The sequence below is a fragment of the Chiroxiphia lanceolata genome, chromosome Z (genome assembly GCF_009829145.1).
Source record: "Chiroxiphia lanceolata isolate bChiLan1 chromosome Z, bChiLan1.pri, whole genome shotgun sequence".
NCBI classification, from domain to species: domain Eukaryota; kingdom Metazoa; phylum Chordata; class Aves; order Passeriformes; family Pipridae; genus Chiroxiphia; species Chiroxiphia lanceolata.
Window position 1 is genome coordinate 22036597 of NC_045671.1, and position 25840 is coordinate 22062436.

The window sequence follows — 25840 nt, forward strand, 5'->3', positions numbered from 1 at the left end:
AAAGAAGGGGCAAATGGAGGCTGCCTCTTCTCTGCAGCTTCTCCAGCCAATCCGCAGGAAAGCAGGGAAGTGGACACCTCCTTCACACTTCAAAATTATAGCTCTATGACACTTCACTTTTAAACAGATGGTAAGACAACTTTCAAGGCTTAGTCAAACTAATTTAATTTTTTCAAGCCCTTATAGTAGCTTAGTTTTTGCTAAGTAATGCTTACATAAAAATACACAATTTAAAGATACACACACAATGACAGGGTAATACTTAGATTCTACACTTTATTGAATCAGACAGATACAATAATAAAGGGAGAGGTGTTCACTTTCTAAACAGCAGTGGCAGCTTAATGTTCCCCCAGCTGCTTTTATGTCTTTCCTACCAAAAGTTTCCAGCTCCCACCTCTGTCAACAGAACAGTTCATGCTGAATGCTCACTGACCTGGTTCAGAAAAAGTCAACTCAATCAATTTGCACAGTCTGAACTAGTCCAGCTGATTTGGTCTGAAGAAGGTAAGGGAGCACTGACATGAAGTCAAATGACAGAGCTGTGGGTACAGTGGCATCTGGCAAACAAACAGACAAGCAGGTTGAGATGGTGTAATCATTCCAGCAATTTTGGAAACAAAAAAGCACATTCTGGACTTAGCCTGGGCACCTAAGACATACCATGTACATACTGGATTAAAAACCAAGCAAATCCCCAAGTACTTCCAACACAGTTAAACAACAAAATAGATGCTTCTACAGTAGCCACTTCTTTAAATGAGTTTGCAGTCAAAAAGCAACTTATATTTCATACAGGGTTTAGCACTGTTTGTGTAGCTTCTAAAAAATATGCTGTCATAATAAATTATTTGTCAGATAAATATTTAATTATAATAAAATTCCTTTAAGCATTTTGTCATGAACAGAAAAAGCTAAACTGTGTATTTTAAATATTTGCACTTGATTCCTTCCTTCAACATATGCACTGATAAAATATAATTTATTCAGAAATACAAAATAATTTTAAAGAGAAATATAGGTAAACACTGAGAGGTTCATCATCTTGCATATTTGCACATAATTCATTATTATTGCACCATGAGACCTTTTATTTAGAGTAAATTAAGTGCTACTGACTGGTGACAATTTCAAACCGTGAAGAGTTCTCAATCTCTTTAGAAAGCTCAAGGATCGAATAGCATTTGTCTGACTACACTGCAGGAATCCTTCTCTCAATTAGCAGTTTTATTAACATTTTCTAAATCAGTGAAGTCATTCCGTATCTCACCACAATGAGATGGACACGGTTGATCCATCAATTCTTACTGAAGTAATTTTCAGTAAAACAATGAAAGCTTGATAGTGCTCTAAGTTCTTATTCTTGTCCTTAGAAACTGTGAGACCAATAAATTTTTTTGTTCACTGAGAAGACGTTTGTAAGTTGAAGTCAAGCAGCTCAGCTCTTCCTTGTTATCACACAGCCAATATAATAATTAAATTTGGCATTGAATTGTCCAAGGAAGTGTCAGCCTGAGCTACTACGATTACCACAGTGAGGATGGCAGGTCAGGTGTGGTCCTGAGAGAGAATGGCAGGTCAGGTGTCCTGAGAGAGCCTTCACTAAGTACAGTGTAGCACCCTAGCTAATGATTCCTGCTCTCTAAGGAGCTTGCCCTACAAGCTTGCTCAATGGCAGCTCTACCCAATCTGTTGTTTTTTGAACAGCACAGAGAATTCATGAGGCTGCTCATGGCTCTCAGAAAGTTCCACATGTTCAATACAAACAAAATCGTAGTGCTAGCAGATTTTGATTCTTGGAAAAAACTGGGGAAAAAAAAAGTACTATTCTAAAAAAAAACAACAAAAAAATTACCTTATTTATATTTGCACCTCTTCTTCTACCTCAGACATCATGTTCTTTCTACACAGATATGCAATGGCTCCAAAGTGACAGGCACCTGAATCCAGCCTACCAACAATGCTAAATTAATTTGCAGTCATAAAACTGTATGAAATACTTCATATAGAATATGCTGCTACACAGTCATTTAAAAAACGTTTTGATTGTATGCTTGGAATTGCTCAACTTGGTCTTTTTTGATACTGATTGTGAAGTTGTTAATCCAGACCTGAAGTTAAAAAAAAAAACAACAAAACAGTAAGAGGTTAAAATATACAATGCATACCTACGCAACGTTTACAACACTGAATAGTTTTCTAAACTTTATTATTTTAAAATGAGTGGTGTACTCAAGATTCCAGAAAACTCTCACCTTTTTGTTCCTTGTGATGGATTTGTGCATTGCTGTTCTTTGCTTAAAGCTCCTTAAAAGTAATTGGAAACAACAAAAATTAATTACTTCAAGAAAGAAAAAATGCTTCAGAAATTACACACATGGCAGAACTTTCTTTTTTAAACATAACCAAATTTAATCTGTCTCAAAAAGCAGATATTTTATTAGCTGCAGTTTGAGTATAGTAGTTTATATTAACATTTTAAAAAGAGAAAACCAAAAAGCCTTTAGTTTACTGAATTCTTTGAACCTCTTAGTTCAGAAGTTTTCAGAAATATTTCAGCATAACATAGTGGATTTTCAGGTGGTAGTTGGAAATTACGTTCTTAATTTTTTTATCCTGCAGAGGGAAAAAAAGAATCTTCACCAACAGTAAGTCTTTAATTTAAATCAAAGTCTGTTTTCACATGTAACAGCGACAGTGTTTATAAAATTTTCTGTGTAAAAGGTTCATATTTTAAGTATTAATTGCATACTGAAAATTCCAACATGCTAGCATTTTAATCTTCTCTTATAAATGTTAAGGAGAACAGGGATAAGTACTTTAGGCAGATACTTAACTACCTGCACGTGTCTTCTAATCTGGCCAAAGAATAACTCTTCATCAAAGAAAGAAACTACTTGAGTAAACATCTACTGGTTTGGCATGTTACAGGTGCAGTTATGTGATATATTTTATATTTATATACAACAGGCTTGAAAGTTTCTGCCTTTAAACTCTAGCTCACACTCTCTGGTTTTGCTAGCACATAACTTTTCTGTCAACCGAATCTCTGAAACAATCCAGGTTGAAGATGTTTTAATTGATTTTCATTTTAATCTCAGTGGCATTGCAAACACCTTTCTGAACATGGTTGGGGGTAAAAAACAAACCATTTACAGAAATTCCTATGTCACCATTACGGCAAATGGGAGGGCACTGTCTAACTACCATTACAGTCATAAATCTAGTTTCTCATGAGAACTGACTTGGTATTTTTTAGATAAAAATGTTCACTCTTACACAGGCCCTGCTAAAATGAGCTTGTAGCAAAAATCTCAAAGTCCCAAAAAGTTCAAATACACCATTACCAGAGTATTTTAATTGTACAAGCAGATAACTTGAATAATAAATATATCCTAGTGTATATACTCACCAACTCTATTCCAGTTTTCCATCCTGTAATTCTCAGCAGGAAAATCTTTTTTTTCTGTCAGCTCCTGGATAAGGCCTTTATTTAAGCAGACATCCACATGTCTGTTAAATGACACAAGACTGGTGGTTTTCTGTTCTGTATTACAAACTGGACAAACAAGAACACTGCCTTCTTTAGCTTCAAAGAAACAGGATAAACTAGTTCCTGCTGTATGTTCAGTCTTTTCAAAATGGTCCTCATTGCCTTGAGATATTCTTTTGGGGAAGAGACACTCTTTCATACACACATGTCTAGCAATGTCACTGAGATTGCTAGGTTGTTGCTCTCTGTGAGACTTATCAGATACTATCTGAGCAGATTTTTCTGTGCTGTTGTTAGTAAAGCTGTCAGATGTACTTGCAGACTGGTCTGTTCTTGCTAATTGATCTGTTTTATTTTTTTGCCATTCATCAGCATTTTCATTTTCATTTCTAAATTGTGGGAATGTGTTGAGTGTATCTTCTCTTGATCTGTCATTCTTGGATATTTCCATAGTGTCTTTAACAAATGTCCCATTGAGGCACTCATCAATATGTCTATTAAGTTCTTCCAAATTATCGCTGCTTTGCTCCTCAAAGCAAACAGGGCAGGTGAAGATCTTACAGATATTAGAACTCTGTAAACCTGTGAGTTTCTTTGTTTCTTCCACAAAATTTGCCGATGATTTCCTATCATGAAAGAGCTGCTTATCTACAGCTTCATTTGGAGGAAGATTCTCACTGTTTAGTAGCCTTGCTGCTCGCTTTTGATCAAAAAAACTCCCTCTATGAGATGGTTCTGAACTTTTTGTGAAATACTCTTGGTTAGACTTCTCTGGCTGAAGCCTAAGGAAACCAATTTCTTTTCCTGATTTTAAGAAACTCGTAATGCTTTTTTGTTGGTACTTCTTTTCTTCTTCACTTAGAAATCCTGATACTCGTACACCTAATGATGAAAAATAAACTTATAACAATGATTTTATGAGAACTTAATACTATTTCTTAATTAACACCTTTTGAGGTATATATCCACTCAATAACCATGCACTTTATCTCTAAAAGGTGGCTACAGTACCTGCAAATACTAACAGTGGATCACAAGGTCAATACAATTTTATCAGATGCAATCACTTGCCCAACCATATCATTAACATCCCTTAACTTTTAACTGATTGCACTAAAACACGAGGCTATAAACATAATACAGTTACTTAAAATTCAGTCTAAAAGAGTTTTACATGAATTTTCCCCACAAAAATATTTATTTTTTCAGTACATTTTAATATCTTATGCAAATAAGTTTTATGTAAATGCTTCAAGCAGAATGTATAGGCACCTGAAACATAAAGGTCTTAGGATCGAGACAAATTTACTTTTGTCAGAAGTGTTTGCATTTCTTGCAGAACTTTGTACTTTAAGATCTATAAGCACTTCTGTTGCTGTGGTGCAAAGCAAATTTAAAAGCTCTTTTAAGGCACCAGAATAAGTACTGCTACGATTCAAGATTCTGCTCTCATGTTGATGTGTATGTTGTTCTATAAAACAAGTTCAACTTCAATTAGTAAAACATTCCTGAGTTACCAATCATCATTCCAGAGCTGTTTCAATTTGCAAAAACTACTAGGCTAACAGAGAAAGGATAAACTTATACTGATTTTACTTTAGAGTGTAGTGTATATTATTTTGATACGCTGTAAGATCTCATAATTCTGAAAAGGAAGAATGAGTTTGAAATATTTTTACCCATAAGTCTGATCCGTAGAGGGTGAGGAGCAACACTATCAATTTCTGTTCCTAACAAGTCTTTAGCAACAGCAAATATTTCCTCCTCAGTAGAAACAGAAGACAGCACAGTTGAAGCTCTTGTTTTAACTTCAAAGTTCACATTCTTTAACTTCAAGGTAACAGTTTTACCCTTGGGAAAAAAAAAGAATATAAAAAAGGAAAAAGGCTAAGCATGTCATAGAAACAGAAACAATTACGATGTAGCATCTATATGGGCCCTTAAGCCACAAGCAAGACCGGGTGCTTATCTGTGTACAGCAAGGGGCACTACCAAGAATTTGGCAGCAAGATTCTGTATTTGCTCCTAACTGTTGAAGTCAAATTCTCTGAATTGAGTCATTTGGCTACAATTCTCAGCAGACCGTCTGCCACCAGTGCATGTTCAACAGAGTTCATGTTTTGCCTACAGGCCACTTCTACCCTAAAAAATTATTTCATCATTTTGAAATTTCCAATACCACATATCCTAATGACTAAGGATGCAAAAGTGATACCCAATTATGGATTTGTTGAAAACTTCCTCCCTCCTGCATAGTGCTATCAGAGCCGCACAGGTTTAGTGTTTAGCACAGATATTCCCACTGGCAACACCTTCCAAACCATTTGTGTGATCTATCATGTCCATCCAAATGTAAATAAATAGCACTCCCTTTGTTCTGATGTTCTTTGTAAGCTTATCTCCTTGTCCTTCTTAGCTGATCATTTACCTTCCAAACTGTCATCTTTTGAGATATTCTTTTATGGCTGAGGAAGACTAACCATAATTCTTTTAGGTCTTGAATGTTATTCTTTGCTTTAACACAAAGATCTCCAAAGAAAACATGTACTGTTCTTTCTAGGTAATAAACAGAAATCTGGGGAGAAGGAATAAAGGGATTATTTCTACCATTCATACCACTGAATGCATATATGAATAACTTGTCAACAAGTCTGGCATACATCAAATTCTAAAACTACACAACTGGCTACTGACTGGATCCCGTATAAATACAGGAGAGAAATATAGTGTTTTACATACATTAGTGTTACATGATTGTCCAAAGCATGGCTCTATTACTCCCTTATAAACAAACACTGCTTTTAGCAAAAAATGTTTATATGCTAAGTAACTGGTTAATAAGTTTAATTTTTTTCCCCACACATATTATTAGATATACACCTCCAAAATATCAAAATGCTGCCTATATCATTCTAAACATCTGTAAATGAAACAATGAAGACTTCTGAAGATAGACTGCATGATACGATGCTGCTGAAAGCATTTACACTAAAGCTGCATTTAATAAGCTGGAGGGCAAAGTGGTGTCTTTTTGAAGTAACCAGAATAATATAAATACCTTAAGTCCCTCTTTCTGTAGCTCTTGAGCAAGGTCTCTGCAGAGTTCTTGACACAAACTGTACTGGTCTTCTGCTCTGTTTATTTCACTGAATGTTCTAAGACAAAGATGTGATCTTTTTTCAGCATGAATCCTACTATATGTTCATATATAACTGGCTGCAATCTAAAAATATTTTTCGTACAGTTAAGTTAAACTACATCAGAAAAATGTTGCATAGGTTTGAGCATTTACTTCAAGGAAAAGTTATTAATAGGCATATTTTGTTTGCAAAATGTTTGCAAGGCCCTTCAAATAATTAAATAATTTGGCTTTCAATTTTTCATGCATTATTTGAAAATGTATCAGATTTAATGTCATTAATGCTTAAATATTTGCAAGACAGAATACTAACACTAAATGAATTCACAGAACCAGCCAAGTTATTTGAGTTTAATCTCCTTTGTACACACTGTACACATCATAAGAAATTCAGTATTTGAAAGTCAACATCAGAGCCAAATATCAGAAATAAATAATGCAGATGCTAAGAAAAAGATGCCAGCTGGGATAATTCCGTCTAGCCTCAGAGGAGGAAAAGCTATCTTTTTGCCAAAAATGTTGCCAACTGCCTTTGCTAGAGCTTCTTAGTAGGGAAATTACAGTATTTTTTTGTTGTTGTACATTTGCTTTTAAGTAACAACATGAAAGGCAACCTTCAGTTAGTAGTGGTTTTAAGAGAAATGGGAAGCAAAATTTAGACAGCAAATACTTTTGGAAAGGTCTCATAGATCCATTTTTTCATGTCAGGCTTTATATTTATGAGTGCAAAGTCCATATAGTTACACTGGATTTCACATCTCTAAGTTACATTCAGGTTTACTCTACTCTATTGGAAAGGCTTTGTTTATTATCATTCACATTCCCCTAAGAATGTTTGCATGCTGCCAAACCAATGGGACGAATATTTCCCTGCGGGTCCCATACCATTACTCAAGGAGTAATTCATGCTATTCTGGCAATGTTGCAGTCCAAGGTTTGGACGGAACAGTATAGAGAAGACTGCCTCTTCCCCTCCACATAAACTAGTTTCATGATCTCAGCAGCCTGCAAACCAGCACAAGACTAAAGCTATAAATTTCTCACGTTTGATGGTACCAAAATTTTATGGGGCTTTCTTCAGCTGCTCACAACTACTGAGTCTCAATAGGACTAAGCATCTTTTCTTACCATCTTTCCTAAGAAAAGACAACACATGAGGGTAGGGATAATTATTATGGTGCTCTACAGATTCTCCCTGCATCACTTCTGTATTGAAAATGAACTTCTGGAAACAACAAGCACCACCTTTTTAAGGAACTTTACACTAACTGAAATCTGAAAGTTAGGAAATGCATGTGACTGTAGGCTATTACACTGATATTGACATTAAACTAGAACATATAAAAAAATTCAAGCCCTTATATATTTCCACCCTATCTTTAAGCCTCATGATCACTTTGATGTCTTAAAGGCACTAGCAGAATCAGATGATAAGAAAAGACAACACACTCACTGACAAAAATATCTCCATAGTATTCAGGAGCCAAGGAAAAAAAGTAAAGAAAGCTTGAATCTAATTCAGTGAACTTATTGTATATGTTGTTTTTTAGCACATATAAGTACATAATGAAATTATATGTCTAATAAAAATATACACTACATGGTATTTAGTAGTTTTCATAATTAATGCAATTTTTCTCAATATTAAAAAGGCATACCTTTCAGTACTCATACTTTTTCTTTCTCCATCCCTTCAAAAAGAAAAGCAATTTATTATACTCACTTTACGTAGAATTGTTATCTTTTCAATAAACTCTGAGTCAACCAATTATGCCTCAATAAGTAACAGCAATCTCTTCTATAAAGTCTGGATGCTAACTTTTTCTACAAATCTTGTACATCCAGTTTAAACAAGTGTTAAATGGAGATTTAAAAAAAAAGAAATTCTTAAACTTCTGTAGATTAAGTAAAGACATAGATCAGCCACAGATGTCAATCAAAATAGTTAATAAAAATAAACAGTGTGTAAAAAAACCAAACAACCCCTCCACCCCACAACTCACCTCCTATATCAGGAGTCTTATCTAAAACCAAAACTAACTACAAATCCTATGCTGTCTCACCTTGCTGTAACTGTGAAGCACTGCTATCAAAATCCTGAACATACATGTATATTTGAATATCTTTTTATCTGAGATCTGAGGAAATAGTTTGCTTTCTGTCTAAATGATTCTTCAGGTTAAAGGTGATGTGTTAAGGCTGGGTTTTCTTGTTGCATTCTTTCTTTTCAGTTTTAGTTGAGCACCCTTTAACAACTCTTCTGCATATAAGAAGTTCCTCAGAGCAATTCTTTTTATGTCCTTCTTTGTAAGTATTTTTGTATGTTTATAAGTATTGGAAATAACAAATTTGCTATGTTCAGATTTTCTTAAAAGAAGGTGGTCAGAGACAACAACCATAAGATTAACTATTTACTGAGGACTCAGGCATTGCTGTGTTAAAGGCTTGCATTCTCCACACTGAAATTACTGAAATTAAGTTGATGCAAAAAAAAGAAGCAATTTCTCAGACATTAAATCCACGAAAAATGTGTTCTCCACATGATGATAACCTTGACTTCTGAAATGCTCCTTTTTTCTTTATTTTTTATTTTTTTTTTTTTTTTTTTTTTTTTTTTTTACTTTTTTTGGGTTTTTTTATGTACTAGGTAGATTTCCCAGACACTGCAACACCTAACAAGAGTGAATAAGGGGAAAGAGTGCACCAACTATTAAAAGACTATTCAAGGTCTATTTATTTATTAACAGAAACAAATATTTGGAAAACTGGGTTTTATCTTTTATCAAGTCACCTTTACAAAGTCAATCTTCCTGCACATTTTTTTACAAGTCAACATACTTCTGAATAGAAAGAAACCCAACAACACAAACTTTTGTGCTAGCACATTACTGGGCTTCAAACTGTTAACTGTATATATTATTTTGCAACAAAATGCTACAGTTTGCTGGTTTTTTTTTAAAAGAACAAGTGTTCTGTGCTTGTATCCAGGACAGGCTTAGAAATTACAAATATTATTGAAGAGATGTATTCACTAGTCAGACTGACTTCTCCTAAACAGGAAGCTAAAAGCCATTAAAGTAGTATGAACTTTAAAGGAGCGGATATTAAGACGGATATAAAAATCTTCAGTTCTATTCCACCGAATTCACATGTTGATAATACAAATATATATGTAATCCTCATAGAAGACACATAAACTTCACTTACTTTCATTAGAAATATGACAATTTTACCACCAGAGAAGATCAAATACCAATAAAATTTTCATTATAATCAGATAATAATAAAAACTAATGAATGTGTATTGTTTTTTTCAAGGAAACAGGAGTGAACACCTCTGCTTAGGGCAATTCAGTTCTGTTCAGCTATTTTGATAATTATGAGGTTATCCTAAATGATCCTCCCCTGATTTCTTGATATACACTTATGTACAACTTCCCTGACAAGACTTTTTTGGATTTCATATTTAGACAGGGCTGTACAAACCTTTGCTTTTTCGTGTTTGGCTGTTGTATCTTAGCCCTAAGTATAACAGTAACAGATGTCAGAGACTTTTAAAAATATGCTAAACAAGCCATATTTCCATAATATTTGTCAATAAAATAAAATGTAAAATAAAATGTAGCACACACAAGGAAACATTTAGAAAATTCTGAACATAGGAGGAAAAAAAACCCCAAAGCATACTTTTCCAAATGTGTTGAGCCCAAACCAAGGGAAATATCCAAGAAATTACGCCAAGATATTTCTGAAAACAGAAGAGAAAGCAGTGCCCTCTGCTGGTAAAGTTCTGAGCAAGTCACAATTCCAAGGGCTTTTAACATCTTCTCTGTTACTTTTCCTATGCCTGGCACCTAAAAAAGAGTAAGTAACATTATACTGGAAACTTTCCACTTGTAGATCCATTACCAAGAACAATTTAAATCAAACACAACTTGGAAGATTACCTAGAAAACTGTATCCTTTCAGTAGAAATTTTCCTTTTAGAACAGAAAAAACATACACGACAGCAGAGTAAATGTCATAGTGTCTCTTACCTTTCTAATGGGTAAATCTTTTAGGAAGTCTAGCACTGCTTGTCTCTCAGGAGTAATTCTGTATTGCCCATTAGGCTTATTATGATCACTGCACATTTTTGCTAACATTGTATTTGGTGCTATTCCTTAAAAACAAACAAACAAACAAACAAACCCCACCTTTAAAAAAATACAAGACGGAGTTTAATTTCAACAGTCAAATATTTAAAAGCAAATGAGCAGCCTACATATTTGGCAAAGACTAAAATAAGGAAAAGAATGACAATAACTGATAACCAGACTTGATATAATTTCTGCAAAAAAATTTTGAGATGGACATCAGAGAATATAAATACATCTAGCAGATTAAATATAGCAGATAAAGTTTACTTCCTATTATAAGATAGGATAACATAACATGCCCTAATAAGTCACGAAGGGTTAAATACCAAGTGCTTAAAAATAACATCAATTACGTGATTGAACACTTTCATGATGTGATTATGGTGAGACAAAGGAAATGCTTCCAATGGCAGTTATAATTAACTGTTTAGGAGAAGATCTTTCTTCCTTGTATTTCAGCAAAAAGACTTTTTTGACAAAATTTACCAAATTTTAGTATTTTGTGGGCTAGCAGTGCAAGTAGTCATTTAGAAATACATATATTTCACAGACACTGGTAGGAATGAGGAGGGATGGCTCTTTTCCATCAAAGTATCTGTTTTTACAAATGAACTCTGGAATTGGTTTAGTAAGAAAATGAAAATAACTCTGTGCTAGAGTCCTAGTGGTCCAACTTTTGATTTGCTCACTGATAAAACATTATTCAAGATGGTAGAAATAATTCTACTTACTATTGATTATCAGTATTTTTTCAGTTAGCCTTCTAATTGTTTTTCACTGTTGGGCTTAAGATCCCTGATTGCACTTATAAAAGCTATGTTTGTTTTCTAAACACAAACTTATCCTTAAGAAGACAAAATTTCAGTAAACAAAACTGATATTTGGCTACCGCTCGTGAGATACTATACATAGGTGGAAGACTCATCCAGCTTCCTCTTACAAGCTGTTTCGTTACCTCTGCTTACATTTCACATTTCCTTAGCCTTCTGCATCTGCTTCATAAAGCTCAGCATTCCCTGATGCCTCACTGACCTGGTTCACAAAACACTAGGGTGGCTTCCAAACTTTGTGGCTAGGGACATATACTGGTTTTCGTGACCTAATGCAGATTATAATCAAAACACTTGAGATTTAGAGGTAGATTGCCTGAAGTCAAGACAAAATTTGATTGGTAAATATTAAAAAGTTACTGAAGAGTTTACTAAACTTCAACACATATTTACTTCTCTGAGAACTAACATTTTAATGAATTTTGATATTGTCTTAAGCAAAGAACAGTGTGGAGAAGTCAGAAACACATAACAATATGGATCTGCTATTCAAATTAAGAGCAGTTTAGCAACCAGTGACAGATTTTACTATGACCCACTGGCTGACAGAAACAATTTATGTGATGCACTAAAATAGCAACCACCTGTGCTAACATCAGCTCAGGTGCACCGGTCATTTCTCCACATTACTTACTTGTATTTCAAGAAGAAAGAAGCAAAAAGATAACTGTTTCAATGATTAAAAAAGAGAAAAAAGGAAAACAAATAGCAGTGGCTTTAATAGCTGTGAAATCTCCTGAAACAATTGAAAGTCACAGTCTTTGCAGAAGAGAGCATGTACATGTAAAGAGAGCATATTTCTTTGCAGCACAAGAATGCTGTGGCAAGGTTAAATTCTTAATTAATGCCCTCTGAGATAAGAGTAGAAGACATTTTGGAAATAAAAAGATTTACTATTATTCATATGTGTCTGAATACCTGCACTAGCAGTTAGTTGAGTTTTCTGCTCAATCCTAAAGCGAATTTCCTTCACAACTTCCTCTGCAGAAGTACCAAAGACAACTGAATTTTCTACTGATTGACCTCTTTGTTTAAGGTGAGATGTGTTGTCTTCAAACAGTACCGGCGAAGAAGAGCATTCACCCTCATTAAATTTGTCAGACATATTCATATCATCTTTATCTAAGACAGAAACACAAATGATTAATACATCCATATATAACATCCTGATTTCCTTCTACAGTGGCTGCGGAGTTCACTAGTGGTTTTATTTCTTTCTACTTTTATTTAGACATTGCCTTTTTTTTTGTTTGAAGATATGAGTCATAACTGCTTTGTTTTTAATATGTTTTGAACTTGGCTGAGATTGGCAGAATTAGCTAGGAGACTGGACATAACTTCCAGAAAAGCAAAAAGGTTTAATGGCCTGTTGCTGTAGCAGCTGAAAACCATCAAGATTTTGGCTTTATTTTTGTTTCAAATCAGACTGAAGGCCAGATGCTCTCTTTTTCTGGTGGAAATGGTCATTTTTGCAGAAGTTTTTTCAATATTGTCCAAAGAAAATTAGGTTTCTGGAATATGTGGTTCTAGAACCATCAGTCTGGTGAGTTTCTTGTTTTCAACTGCAGTCATAGTAGAACAAGTAATTCAGCAGTCCTTTGTCTGACTCTACAAACATTACACTTACAGTTTCACATTCCAAGCAGTTGTTTGTGTTTCAGAGGAACAAAGATGTCAAAGAAGTATGAAGAAGCACATGACTACACACCAGTGATATTTATTTTGTAAAGATCATGCCATTCATTGCTTTCTATTTTATTAATACTTTTCTGCAGTAGTGTATCCTTTATAATCCTCTTAATGTCTATTCAGATAATTTCTGAATGCTGATAATATAAATGTTCCAGATAGTGCATCCTTCAACTGTTTTACCATGCAGTTTGGTTTAGAAAACCCAGTACCACTTTTTACACATTTTACTCATGTTAAAAGAAAAATATCTTTCAAGTCCAAATCATTAGCAGTATACCTTTTATTAACAAGTGAGCAACAGAGGAAGTTGACCTATTTACTAAAAATCTGAGGTAGAGAATATATGCAAGGACCTAAGTATTTACACTTCCAATGGGTGCAGCATATCTGAAGCTTATGTTATGTGCATGTGTGACTGGCACCCCCCACTCCCGACTCCTGGTACTGTGGTCATCGTGACTGAGGTCATTTCACAAGGCGAAGAGCCCTTCTCTGGGAACGTGTTTGTGCCCTTTCCCCTCATTATCAGGCCCAGAAGGTCCTGTGCCCCAAGGAGACAAACCAAATATCTTTTTCCCTTCCCTCCTGGCCTCAGGGTCCCTGGGCACCAGGTCAATCACTCCGCTCTGGGCCCGCCTGCAGGTCCTGCTCCGGGCCAGCCCGGGCTGTGGGTGATCCCTGTGGGTGACCCCGGTGGCTGCACTGCCAGGAAGCATTCGCAGCCTCAGGAGCACTGTCTGTCTGTAAAATCCCCTGCAACGGGTCCTGAGAGGGAACTTGTACCAGAGCTGCTGCTGGACAGAGAGATCTGGGACCCCCCACTGTCCAGGGACATCTCTGCCATTGTCTGCTTCCTCTGAGGACTGAGGGAGGGACTCGTGTTCTTTTATATGATTTTTGAGTCTAGATTAAGAGTGTTAGTGATACATCAAACCATGTGCTATGATCCAACCCGATCTGCAGAGGGTCCAGACTGTATTATATTATAAACTCTTTATTTTGCTACTTACAGATTGTACTACACTGATTCTCCTTACAGAAATCCTTTGCCATTCTAATAATAAATTCCATACCATGCTAACAATTAAATCCTGTTAAGAAAATAAAGCTTAAATCCTAACTACAATTTAGTGCCATCATCATTCTGCCAAGAATTCCTAAAACAAACTGCCTGTCCTCTCAGTGTCAGGTGACCACACAAAAAGTAATTTGCTTACCTACTCCTGTAGTGCTTTCTGTGTTAAAAAAGAACCTTCTCCTATCTTCAGGCCAGTTCAGTCTTTCCTCCAAGTGCTCTGTTATGTTCAGGTAGGCTTCATCTAGGCCCATAGGCATAAAGTTGGGATCATATTCAGCCAGTATTTCTCTAACCTTGATAAACACATAGTGAAAGTTTAAAGCCTCACTGCTTTAAGAGCAGATCTTGACACACAATTAGGACATGAACAAATGTACTCTGAAACTTCAAGATGACCAATAAATATTAAAGATACTTAAGGAACAAATTATTTCTTCATACTGTAAAATTATAGCAGTGCTTCTCACAAGTAGTAAGATATTAGTAGTAAGTGAGAACTAAACAGATGTAGAGCAGTGTATTTTACTGCAGAGGTCACTAAGATCAGTGCATAAGGACACCAGGTTCACAGACACTGCAGTAAGCATGTGAATAAAACTCTGGGGACCTGAAACTCAGCAAAGCAGATGATGCACCTTTCTGCACTGTGTGTCAGATACCACATATGCAAGGGTTAAAAAAATCCACCATCGACTGCAAACATCTAAGTTTTAAATTACATTAAAACTAAAGTTATAGCCAGTATTTTAGAGCAGTAGTTAATGCCACAGTCAAAACTTTTTGGGAAATCTTTAGTGATAAGTGCATCTTCCTAGAAGGAAACATAGTAAAATAAATGGTCAAAATAAAACCTCTACCTTCTCTACTCTCTCTTTTTTTTAAAATATGGAGGAAAATCTGACTGCCTCATGTGTTTTCCTATCAGTTTGGATCAAATTCTTAGGTATCACAATGTTTGTTCACATGCACTTCATCTTTCTGAAACTGAAAAAAATATAGGATTCACTATTGGACTTTAAATGACAAAATGAAATATATTTAAATATTTTCAATCCAAATCCCAAGAAGAAAACGTAAGTGAAAATCCAAATCAAAGTTTAGTGGTACTATAGTTAGATGTGGACATAGCTTTTTAGCAATAAATCCAGGCATGGTTCCACACACATCAAATCTTCTAGCACGATAATTTCAGGTGGACTTAGGAGAAATTAAAAAAATTTAATACTTTACCTTATCAAATAACAAATGAAATAAGTAACATGAAATCCAAGATCCTTACCAAGTTCAAATCCATTCTGAAATACTCATATTTATATATGCTTTCTTTTACAGAAGTGAAAAAAATCAAGTAAGATCAACCTTACTTTTTGTATGTGAAGAAACTGAGGCTTCATAAAAATAGATAAATTTCCATAATTTTATGGAAGTCAGGAGACTTGTGTCATGCACTGGTTTCATTTAAAACATACAAAAGATCTTTTTTCCTTTTTTTTTTTTTTAAAACCAGGCTTTTGGGTAACCCAACTACTTCCTCTGGCACCAAGTGAACTACTGCCATTAAGGTAAAATATGATTTCTTTTTTCCCTGTTTCTTCTGCTCTTTATATCAAGTCCCTTCTTTTAAAAAGAAATAAATCTGCATTTAGAACTTACTAATGTTCTTTGCTTTTCTCTCTCCAGTGATTAGTATTCAAAATTATGACTATGCATTTTATGAAATTATTATCTCCATGTTTCCTACGTACTTGCCACTTCCTAATAATTAGATCATGCTTCATGGTTTTGAACTTCTAAGAATAATAAGGTTCAAGTGCTACCACTACGCAGAGGTTTTCAAAACCTCTATCAGCAGCACTACTAACTAGTAAAACAGCAAGATGGGTGAATGTAATGTTCTTTCATCCCCTTGCCCAAAAGCACCAATTTTTTGTTTAACTTATATTTAAAGCCACATCACTGAAGAGTTTAATATTTAAGCTATCACTTTTCATATTATCTAGAACTGATATTATGGATAAAGTCTAAAACCAAGTACACCGACTTTTGGTTAGACAGCACTTTCAGACTTACCTCTTTACTCACTTTGCCATATTTTTCAAAGTTTAGTGGTACTATAGTTAGATGTGGACATAGCTTTTTAGCAATAAATCCTGGCATGGCTGCACGCACACCGAATCTTCTAGCATGGTAATTTGAGGTAGACTTAGGAGAGAATAAATAAGTTTACTGTTTAGTAATCAAATTCTTCTTAAAGTTTACTATTAAAGAATCACATTCTAATCACATATCTTCACACAGAAAAGACTGAGAAGGCTAAGAGTTTACATGCACTTGCCCCTCCTCCCTCCTGCCTTTCAGACTGTTTGCATACTTTAAATTTTCATTTGTACACTTTTTACTGCAAAATAAAATCAAGCTTACACGGTCAAGTCTAAGAAGAGTTGTTTTTTCTATTATTTTGGGGGTTTTCACACTTTCTATATAATAGTGTCATCATACTATGCTATTATTGTTATGGTTTATTAGGCTTAAGATTTATGTAATCAATTTCTGTAGTTTAACATATGGCCTTACCAACATACTCATTGATCCCACTGCTATAGGCTTTTCCTTCAGCTCTGGATTGTCTCTCATTTCCACAGCTGCATAGAAGGCATCCATGTCAATGTGTACAATTGTACTGCTAAGGTTACGGGTCTGTTCCAGTTCTACCACAAGTTTGTCCACCTGAACAGAAGAAACCAATAACTGAAACACTAACCTGGCAGAAGTGCAGCAGTATATGCACCTTGCATATAGTTAATGGAAAAAAACTAACAAACCCAATCACCGCCAAACTGGCATAAAAAAAACCAAACAACAAAGTTTCTGACAAAACTTGCTCCCAGACAGAACACTGCTGCAGCAATTGGTACAAAAACCACCCAAAAACTCAATGAAAAAAAAAATTATTGTCATCTAGCCCCAGCTGGCAACTAAGTTCATGCAGCCACACCCTCACAGTGGAATGAAGGAGAGAGTCAGAAGAGTAAAAGTAAGAAAACTCATGGATTGAAATTAAGACAATTTATCACATAAACAAAAAGCTATGTACACAAGCAAATCTAAATAAGGAATCCATTCACTGCTTCCCATGGGCAGGCCAGTGTTCAGCCATCTCCAGGAAAAACAGGTTTCATCACATGTAACAGTTACTTAAGTAAACAAATGCTGTAACTGCAAAAGTCCCCATTCCTTCTTTCCCCTCCCACTTTATATGCTGAGCATGAAGCCATGCAGTCTAAAATATTGCTGTGGTCAGTCAGGGACACTGTCTGAGCTATGTTCCCTCCCAAATCCTTGTGCAACCCCAGCCTCCTCATTGGTGGGGTGGGGTGAGGAACAGAAAAGGTCTTGGCTGTGTGCAAGTGCTGCTCAGTAATAGCTAAGCATCTCTGTGTTATCAGCACTGTTTTCAACATAAATCCAAAATACTGCCCCAGGCCAGCTACTGTGAAGAAAATTAAATCTATGCCACCCAAAAGTAGCACAAAAGACCACTCAACAAACAACAAAATCCTACATGTGGAAAAAAACAGATGATGTAGCTGATTCAGACAGAAACTTCTTAAGACTGTTCAATATGCAGCTTTAGTTGAAGTACTTCATTTTAGTGACACAGGTTATTTTTAAAAAATGAAAACATGCTATTATAGAATTTCCAACACTCCTAAATAAAGCTATCACACTTCAAAAAATTTGCCTAGAAAGGTGAAGACCAGCAGTTCATAGGACACAACCATCTTGTCTTGTCAGAAATAAGGTCTCAAACAAATAGGTTCATTTATGGCTAAGTTAGCTACTGTCAATCCCTCAATAAAATTCCTCAATATGTGTTAGAGGAATTCATATCATATGAGGCTAGATTGCCAGGAAAACTACAAGGTTTTTAAAGAAAAGCCTATACACAAAGTGTGTTTCACTCCAAATGGTAAAGATGTATCTCTACTAGTAGACTGTGAGCAGTACTGTTTTATCAGCTCCATGGCAATGTGAGGCAGAGGCCAAGACACAGATAGCTCTATGAAATACGTTAATTGTGCTTAATTTGCTTGCACTTTTTATCAAAAGTCATGCAGATCATGTGCTTGTTCCTGAAACAGTGTTCAGCTATGAATTAGATATGAACTGTGCGTGTCATGAGAAAGTATGAGTGAATTATTCGACAGGAGATTTTTAAGGTCTACTGATTTAAGGTAACTGTTTTGGCAGCATCACATATCATTCTATAAGCAAGAAAAAAATACAGGAAAAAAAAAGAAAGAGCTATTAAAATATGATTATCTAACCACATCAACGATTATGGTAACCTTGATTTACACAACAAAAGGCTGACACTGCTAGTAAAAAATCAAATGATAGGCATAATAGAGCTCAAGAAACGGAATTAAGAAAAGGTCTTGAAAAGAAAAGGAACGAAAGTTTCAATTTGCTTGCAGACACAAGAACACACACAAACTCATGACATTAAGGCACCATTACAGAAATGTCTCTGGACTGACTGCAATGCATTTATGGTCCTCAAAAGGAATGTTCACATGCAATTTTCATGGTCACTTGAAGACTTTTTTTTCCTTCTGTCAACAGAGCTGCCTAATAAAAAAAAAACCTTTTTAAAAGGTTTTAAAAACCTTACCCCAAAAAACCGATCTTTCGAGCTCAAGACTCTTGAACCAAGACAAGTGAACTTGGAATGTTCTAATTAAATTGCTGATTAATGATTTACAAAGTATTTTCTTTGTTTTGTTCCAACTTGATTTGAGGGATAAAAGGCTACAATGGGGCCTTAAACTAGGCTACTCCATACAGAAGAGTACAGTATGCTCTCTGAGGCTGAGAAAACTGGTTTAGATAAATTAAAAGCACAGGAGGAAAGCCATTCAAATGAACAACTGGAAAAAAAAAGTGGAGTATTTACATTATTTTCATGATGCTACTAATTCAACCGAGTTTTATGCCACACTATAATTATCAAAAGCATCCTTATTTTAAATTATACTTTGCAGATAATTTTCAGGTTACTCTCAAATTCAAATTGTTCAATTAATATTGTCAGTTGCTACTCTAGGTACACAACTCCTGCATTTCAATTTATCACATTTATAACAAAAACTTATTTTTGATTTTCCTCCCCAAATATATTTATAACATGCTAACAAACACATCTAAACAATGAAGCAAGATTACACTAAACAAAATGATAGCTCCTCAGCAAAAGAAACTGATACAAGCAATATGACATAACAAAATCCAGCCAGATGTACTCAGAGAACGCTAGGTACCTACAAACATCTCCTTAAAAGTTATGGAGTAATTCCTTAGAGGTAAACCAGGCTGGCAAGATTTTAAAAGCTTCTTTCAATTATCCTTTGAAGATAAAAAGAGATACTTTTTAAAATTTATTTATAAGCTAGATAAAAAAACCCAAAACTAAAAAGTACAAATTGCAATTAGAAGTTTAATTTTGCTTACAGTGACTTTTAGACAATTTGAAGAGTAATCTCTCCTTTCCTACCCTATGATACAATATAGGAGCTTTCTAAACATGACAGAAGAGTGAATAAAAGTAAGACAATAGTAACTATTCACAGAATAAACATCTGGGATAAAACCAACATGGATGAAAATAGCAAACAATAGTATGGTAGTTTCCAAATCTGGTAGTAGCTCGATACTTTTTAACGTATTATTAACTATTGCTGAATTTCAACCAGTTCCACTCTAGGCTGTTGAGATAATCTGTTACAGAAAAGCTTTCAAAAATTACATGATACTGTACAGTATATAATTTCCCTTAAAATTTTACAATTATAACCATGAGGAAAACTTCAAACCACATTTACATTTAAGATTATCAAAACTAACCAACCAACCAAAAAAACCCAAACAAAAAGCCCAAACAAAACCCCCAAAACAAACAAACAAAACAAACACAACCAAAAAACCCCATTTGTATGCAGAAATGCCAGTTTTAAGATTTACAAGTCCTTTCTGATCTTCAATATTTGCAAAATCGATGGTGGTAAGTGCCCTTCTGAAAAGATGGCCTTCTAAGGAAAACTAAAATTTGAGGAATACCCTCACAAATTCCTTGGTATACACACATTCTACTGGTGAGAAAGACAGCAAAATCCAAGATTTCAAGATGTTTTGGTAGCTGCAAAGATCTAAACTTAGCCAGTAAAGAAGTGTGCATGTTATACCCTCTAATGACAGTTCTCATGAAGTATGACAGCTGACCTAACAGTTTCTCCATTGGAAATAAGGATGACTGCTATTTCAGCAAGTCGCATAAAGATACCAAACACGGAGTTTCAAACTTGGGTCCCAGTAAGACCCATATGAGAGAATTTCTCTCTTTAAGTTTATTTTTTTTGTCTATAGAAACCAGTTTTCATAAGAAATATTAAAAGAATATTACATTATATTAAAAGATCAAAGAATCAAGTTAAGAAAAAGCCAACAGGAAGGTAGACAATGCAATACAAATTCATTGGCTTCCACTATGTGCACTACATATTCTTTCATGACATAACTATACATTAATATTATATATAAGATTCGTGTCATTCATGTAATTTATTTTATAAGAAAGATTATTCTCTTTAAAATAAATAGTTCCGTGGTGAAGGTAGGATAGAAATGAAAGTATTTTTTTCTGTAATTAAGTGACTTAAAAGCTATCTCAGTTAACTAAAAAAACCAATTGTACAAGCAGAGTCATAATTGATATATGCTAAAGATTTACTAAAAACCATTGTGGCATAGAGACTTACAACAAACTTTTTTGAGGTACTCAGAATTGCAAACTTTTCTGAGCTCAAATTTGAGACACTGGCATCTCAAGTACAGAAGAGATTTGCAAATATGTAATGAACAAAGAAGGTTGTACACCATAAAAAGCTCAACCTATAATCCTCACAATGGCATTGAAAATTAATGGATGTGTCTAATCTTCACGTGCTTCAGCTCCTAATCTACAAACCAAAAAAAAAATACTACTTTTCTAGAGTAATGCAAGAATTAAGAATTCACAGCATGTGGTGTACAACATAGAAAACTCTATGAGGAAGTCAGTAATTCTGTATTCCAAACTGTAATCTCCCTCATTCCATCAGAGGCCACTGAACACAAACATACATATATTCTAAAACTCAAGACTGATATGATACTTATTAACAAAGTATTTAACAAATCTTTACGTAAATTACTTTAAACTTATCAGACAGAAGAAAAGGAATTACTTTGCTTTATTTTACTCATTTAAGAGAACATTTTGGAGAGATTTTGCAATCTGTTCCTCTAGTGAGTTTTTATTAAGATGACATCATCAAAACATTGTGCACTTTTACTTGAATGTCTAACATCAAAACAGTAGTTAACATTGTGCCTTCCGCTAGAACTTAATGCAATAAACTAGAAAACACCATAATGTTTATTATTTGACATTTACTCCAAAAAACCTCTACAAGATTAGTACCTGCAGCTGTGCTTTCAAGAGTTGTTGTGTTGTAATTTTCTCTTTTAGCTGCATCATTTTTTCAATTCGTTGGTTAACTTGTTGATCTTTTTTAAGTTCATTTTCATAAAATCTAGAACCCTGAAAGAAAAATCACAAAAACACTAAGGTTTTTATTTGTCTTCTCCTTTAAGCAACCACATCTGATCTTTAAACACAGAAAACATAAAACATAGTAATGGTTTCTAATGCATTCATTGGATTTTCATATAAATGATACAGAGAAGAGATCAGTGGTTCTTTGCATCTCTCGCTTCAAATGACACAAATATATCTCTCCTTCTCAGAGCCCCTATACGTAAATGAGGGACATCTTTAGAGAACTTTGTATATTTACTCATTCTAACACTTGACAACAAAAATTCAGAAAGAGTAGATAAAAGTCAAACTATTCTTTGCAACACCTCCAAGGTATGGAGTATAAAACTCTAATAAAAATTTATTTAAGCATTTTGCCAGATTTCCATATAGTTTAATATATATGGAAATAGAAAATGACATTGTGTAAGTCAAATTCACTTGTTAAATTGAGTATTCTGTTGACCTTTTAATCTTGAAGGACATTGTAGAATTAGAAGCTATTTAGAAGAGGATGATCAAAACCAAATGGTTATAAGAAAGTCCTGCTGCTCTCAAGTATGTAATTGCTCCTTCAAAAGGGGTAAATAAAAGGAGATGAAATGAAGACAAAAAAAGACAACAATCATGTATAAAATGTATAATGTGACTTCCCTTCCTGACTCATAATAAAGAAAAGAGAGCATACAATGAAATAGAAAAGAGGAAAATTCAAAACGAGGAAAAAATATTTTTCTTGCAAAATCTGCTTAGCTTACAAGGGCAATAACATTTGCAGGAAAATGTCTTTTATTGAGCTATTTGGTAAAATCTGCAAAAGTGGACAAATTTTTAGCTTGTCTGACTACCAAACTGTCAGCGATACCAAAAATTCAGCCACAGTCAAGTAAGAATCAGACGTTTATATAAAAAGCAAAAATATCTGCTTTTATAATAATGATAAAAAAGATGAATGGTAGGACTGTAGTATCATGTCTCATTGTTTAGAAGAAATCTCTGATTAGAAGAAATTTGGGGGTGTTTTCTTTGAGTATCAGACATGCATTTTATCTTTTCTCCCTCTGCAATCAAACATGACTTGTTGAGACTCATTGAAAGAAATAAGTACCAAAATGTAGGTGTGGGAAGCAACCCAATACTTAAGATTATTATTAAGCTGCGGGCTTTTTTTACTTCTCTTGTGGTATTTCACAGTTGAAATGCCATAAAATCTTTCTCTAATACAGTTGTGGCTAGTGCTTGTAGGTGTCATTTTGCAGATTATAGAAGAGCTTAATAAAAAGAATCAATGCTTTTTTTCAGATTTCTTGAGGTGTATCTGGTATTCATACTCTCTTGCTTTGTTTGGATAGAAATATATTCTAATGGACACATGCCTGTAAGTCAGTTCTAAAAGTTTGTTTTACAGTTAATTCTATTTCACACTGGGAAATGAAACAGTAACTTTGCTATTGAAATAATTTATGCAAACATCATTATTTGGGATATGTCTGACAAAGCACTGTTTTCAAGAAAGAGCATACAGAATAAGTACAAGAAACATCTAAGTAAAACGGAGCTTGATAGCATATGAAGTATGATCAATGTGAAATTGCACACACACACAAAAACAAGTTTGTGAAATAAGAGCTGTTTGCAGCGTGTTTAGTTTCCCCCCTGCCTTGCCCTTGCAGTCTGCCACAGAGCAATAGTAGTCAACACATAATTCATGAGCAAAACATCAAACACTTACTTTAGGGCCATAGTGACACCCAAGGAAATACCCACTTGACCAAGGAGAAGAAAACCCAGAGTTGATCAAATAAAGTGTTATCCCTATATTGTCCTATGTGAACTCCTGAAGAACAACTAAGAGAGCTAATATTTCAATGCTTTGTAGATTTGTGGGGTTCTCTGTGGATCTTTGGTACAAAGTTGCACACTACTGGCCACCTCTCTTGAATACTGAGAAGACAGTCAAGAAGACAGGCAATGAACACCAAGAAATTCTACTGGAAGTACTAGAAAAACCTAATTACATCAAATTCATCAGTTACAGGAAGGTGACCAATAGAAGTAAATCTGCTTGGCTAATTAATGATGGAGTGGAAAAAGGAACAGAAAAAGGAAAAACAAGAGGCCTAAGGAAGCTGCAACCTTCACAACTACCTCTGCAAAATGCTGTGACATTTAAGTACTGCTTTGGACAAAAAGGGAGCACTTAAGGACATACACAATTGTATTCCTCCATTTCCCTGTGGGTGAATCCAACAATACCCTATGTGACACTAAGCTACAGTCCCTCCCCTTCTTCCCAACACATGCCTTTCTCCTAAGAAGATGCCCTCTATATACACATATGAGGGATAAAATCTGGGGAAGGAAGAGAGCCTTATGATACTGGATCACAGATAAAATATACAAAAAACGTAATCACACCGACCTTGGTAGCTTCCATGATGATTTTATTGATTTTCTCTTTATCCAAACCTTGCATTCCAGCTTTGTTATCGTTAAGGCCCATTCTAAGCAGAAATCCATCATTGCAAGAGCTGTTAGCGACTTTTTTAATATCATCCATTGTACTTCTTGAAAACAAGTACCTGTTTTAAGACTTAATATCTGAAAAAAAAAAGATTTTGCATCAAATATTTATGTTCCAACTGAACAGTAACAAAAAATAAATTTTGGAATTCATTTGCTTAATTTATCGAATAAGCATTTTATACTTATTCAGAAAACAACATACTTATCACAAATATGAAGACCTGTATTCCTGCAAAATGGCCACATGAGACCTGCCACACTCACCACCATAAAGCAATTCTATGAATGTTTGGAGAACAGTAAGCCTCTATTCTTTTATTAACTTATAAACACAGTCTTTTAAAAGGTTCTTAACAGAAATAATGGAGCACCATCAACTTCAGGTAAAGACTAGTACACCTTACATAGGCACATGCTATTTATGCCTATCAGATGAAACAACACTGTTTTAAGCATGAAATACTATTCACTAGATTATTATGTTAAAAGAAGCTGAATTATTTTTAAACTACAGAAGACCACTGCTTATTTAGTCCTCGTTCGTGCTTGAGAAAAGCCATAGAATCTTTCCCAGTAATTTCTAGCTCAAATTCAAAACTCTTGTTTAAAGCTCATCTTTTAGAAACAGATGGTTTAAGTTAAAAGTTTTTAATAAAACCCTATTGTTTAATTCAGGGTAAAAGTCATATATTCTTTTTTTTCCATTAATGTGTAGAGCCATGGTATCCAACTGGTAGAACTTATCAAGCCTTTACTACTCAATTACTTCCATGAGCAACTTCTCATACATGCAGGTACTTCTGACGTGTGAACTTCTGACACCCTCCCTTTTTCTTTACGAAAGTAAATAGCTGAATCCATCAATAGGCTTTAATTATATGGAAAATTGTCTAGTTTTTAAATTGATCTCAAAAAAATAAAGAAAGTGAATTTCATCTTCTATTGAATGAACTTGTGGTCTTGTTTTCACCAGATTTAAACAAGCAGAATTATAGAACAGTTTGAGTTGGAAGGGACCTTCTAGAGGTCATCAAGTCCAAAGCCCTGCAACGAGCAGGGACATCTTCAACCAGATCAAGTTGCTCAAAGTCCCGTCCAACCTGACACTGAATGTTTCCAAGTGTAGGGCATCCACCACCTCTCTGGACAACCTGTTCCAGAGTGTTTCACCATCTTCACTGTAAAAAACCCACTTTTCTTGTATCTAATCAACACCAATCCTCCTCAGTTTAAAACCATTTCTCCTTGCCATATCACAACAGGCCCTGATAAAAAAATCCAAGTGTGATACTGGTATACTGAACTTA

At 34.7% G+C, this 25840-nt stretch overlaps 1 protein-coding gene across 7 annotated transcripts in view; it reads right to left on the minus strand.

Moving 5' to 3' along the window:
* Positions 1 to 259: 259 nt before the first annotated feature.
* POLK (DNA polymerase kappa) overlaps positions 260 to 25840 on the minus strand; it is a 33393-nt gene continuing 7812 nt past the window's right edge. For 5 of the 7 annotated variants that reach the window (XM_032676957.1, XM_032676958.1, XM_032676955.1 and 2 more), the window contains exons 2-15: positions 24430 to 24608; positions 21891 to 22010; positions 16946 to 17098; positions 16442 to 16573; positions 14511 to 14664; positions 12520 to 12723; positions 10670 to 10794; positions 10320 to 10486; positions 8291 to 8323; positions 6552 to 6648; positions 5173 to 5344; positions 3413 to 4375; positions 2256 to 2307; positions 260 to 2111 (exon numbers count right to left, since the gene is read on the minus strand). In XM_032676957.1, the coding sequence (XP_032532848.1) occupies positions 2027 to 2111; positions 2256 to 2307; positions 3413 to 4375; positions 5173 to 5344; positions 6552 to 6648; positions 8291 to 8323; positions 10320 to 10486; positions 10670 to 10794; positions 12520 to 12723; positions 14511 to 14664; positions 16442 to 16573; positions 16946 to 17098; positions 21891 to 22010; positions 24430 to 24567 (2595 nt within the window). In that variant the 5' untranslated portion in view covers positions 24568 to 24608 and the 3' untranslated portion in view covers positions 260 to 2026. The remainder of the gene's footprint in view (positions 2112 to 2255; positions 2308 to 3412; positions 4376 to 5172; positions 5345 to 6551; positions 6649 to 8290; positions 8324 to 10319; positions 10487 to 10669; positions 10795 to 12519; positions 12724 to 14510; positions 14665 to 16441; positions 16574 to 16945; positions 17099 to 21890; positions 22011 to 24429; positions 24609 to 25840) is intronic. The other 2 variants (XM_032676961.1, XM_032676960.1) reach the window with 2 other exon arrangements.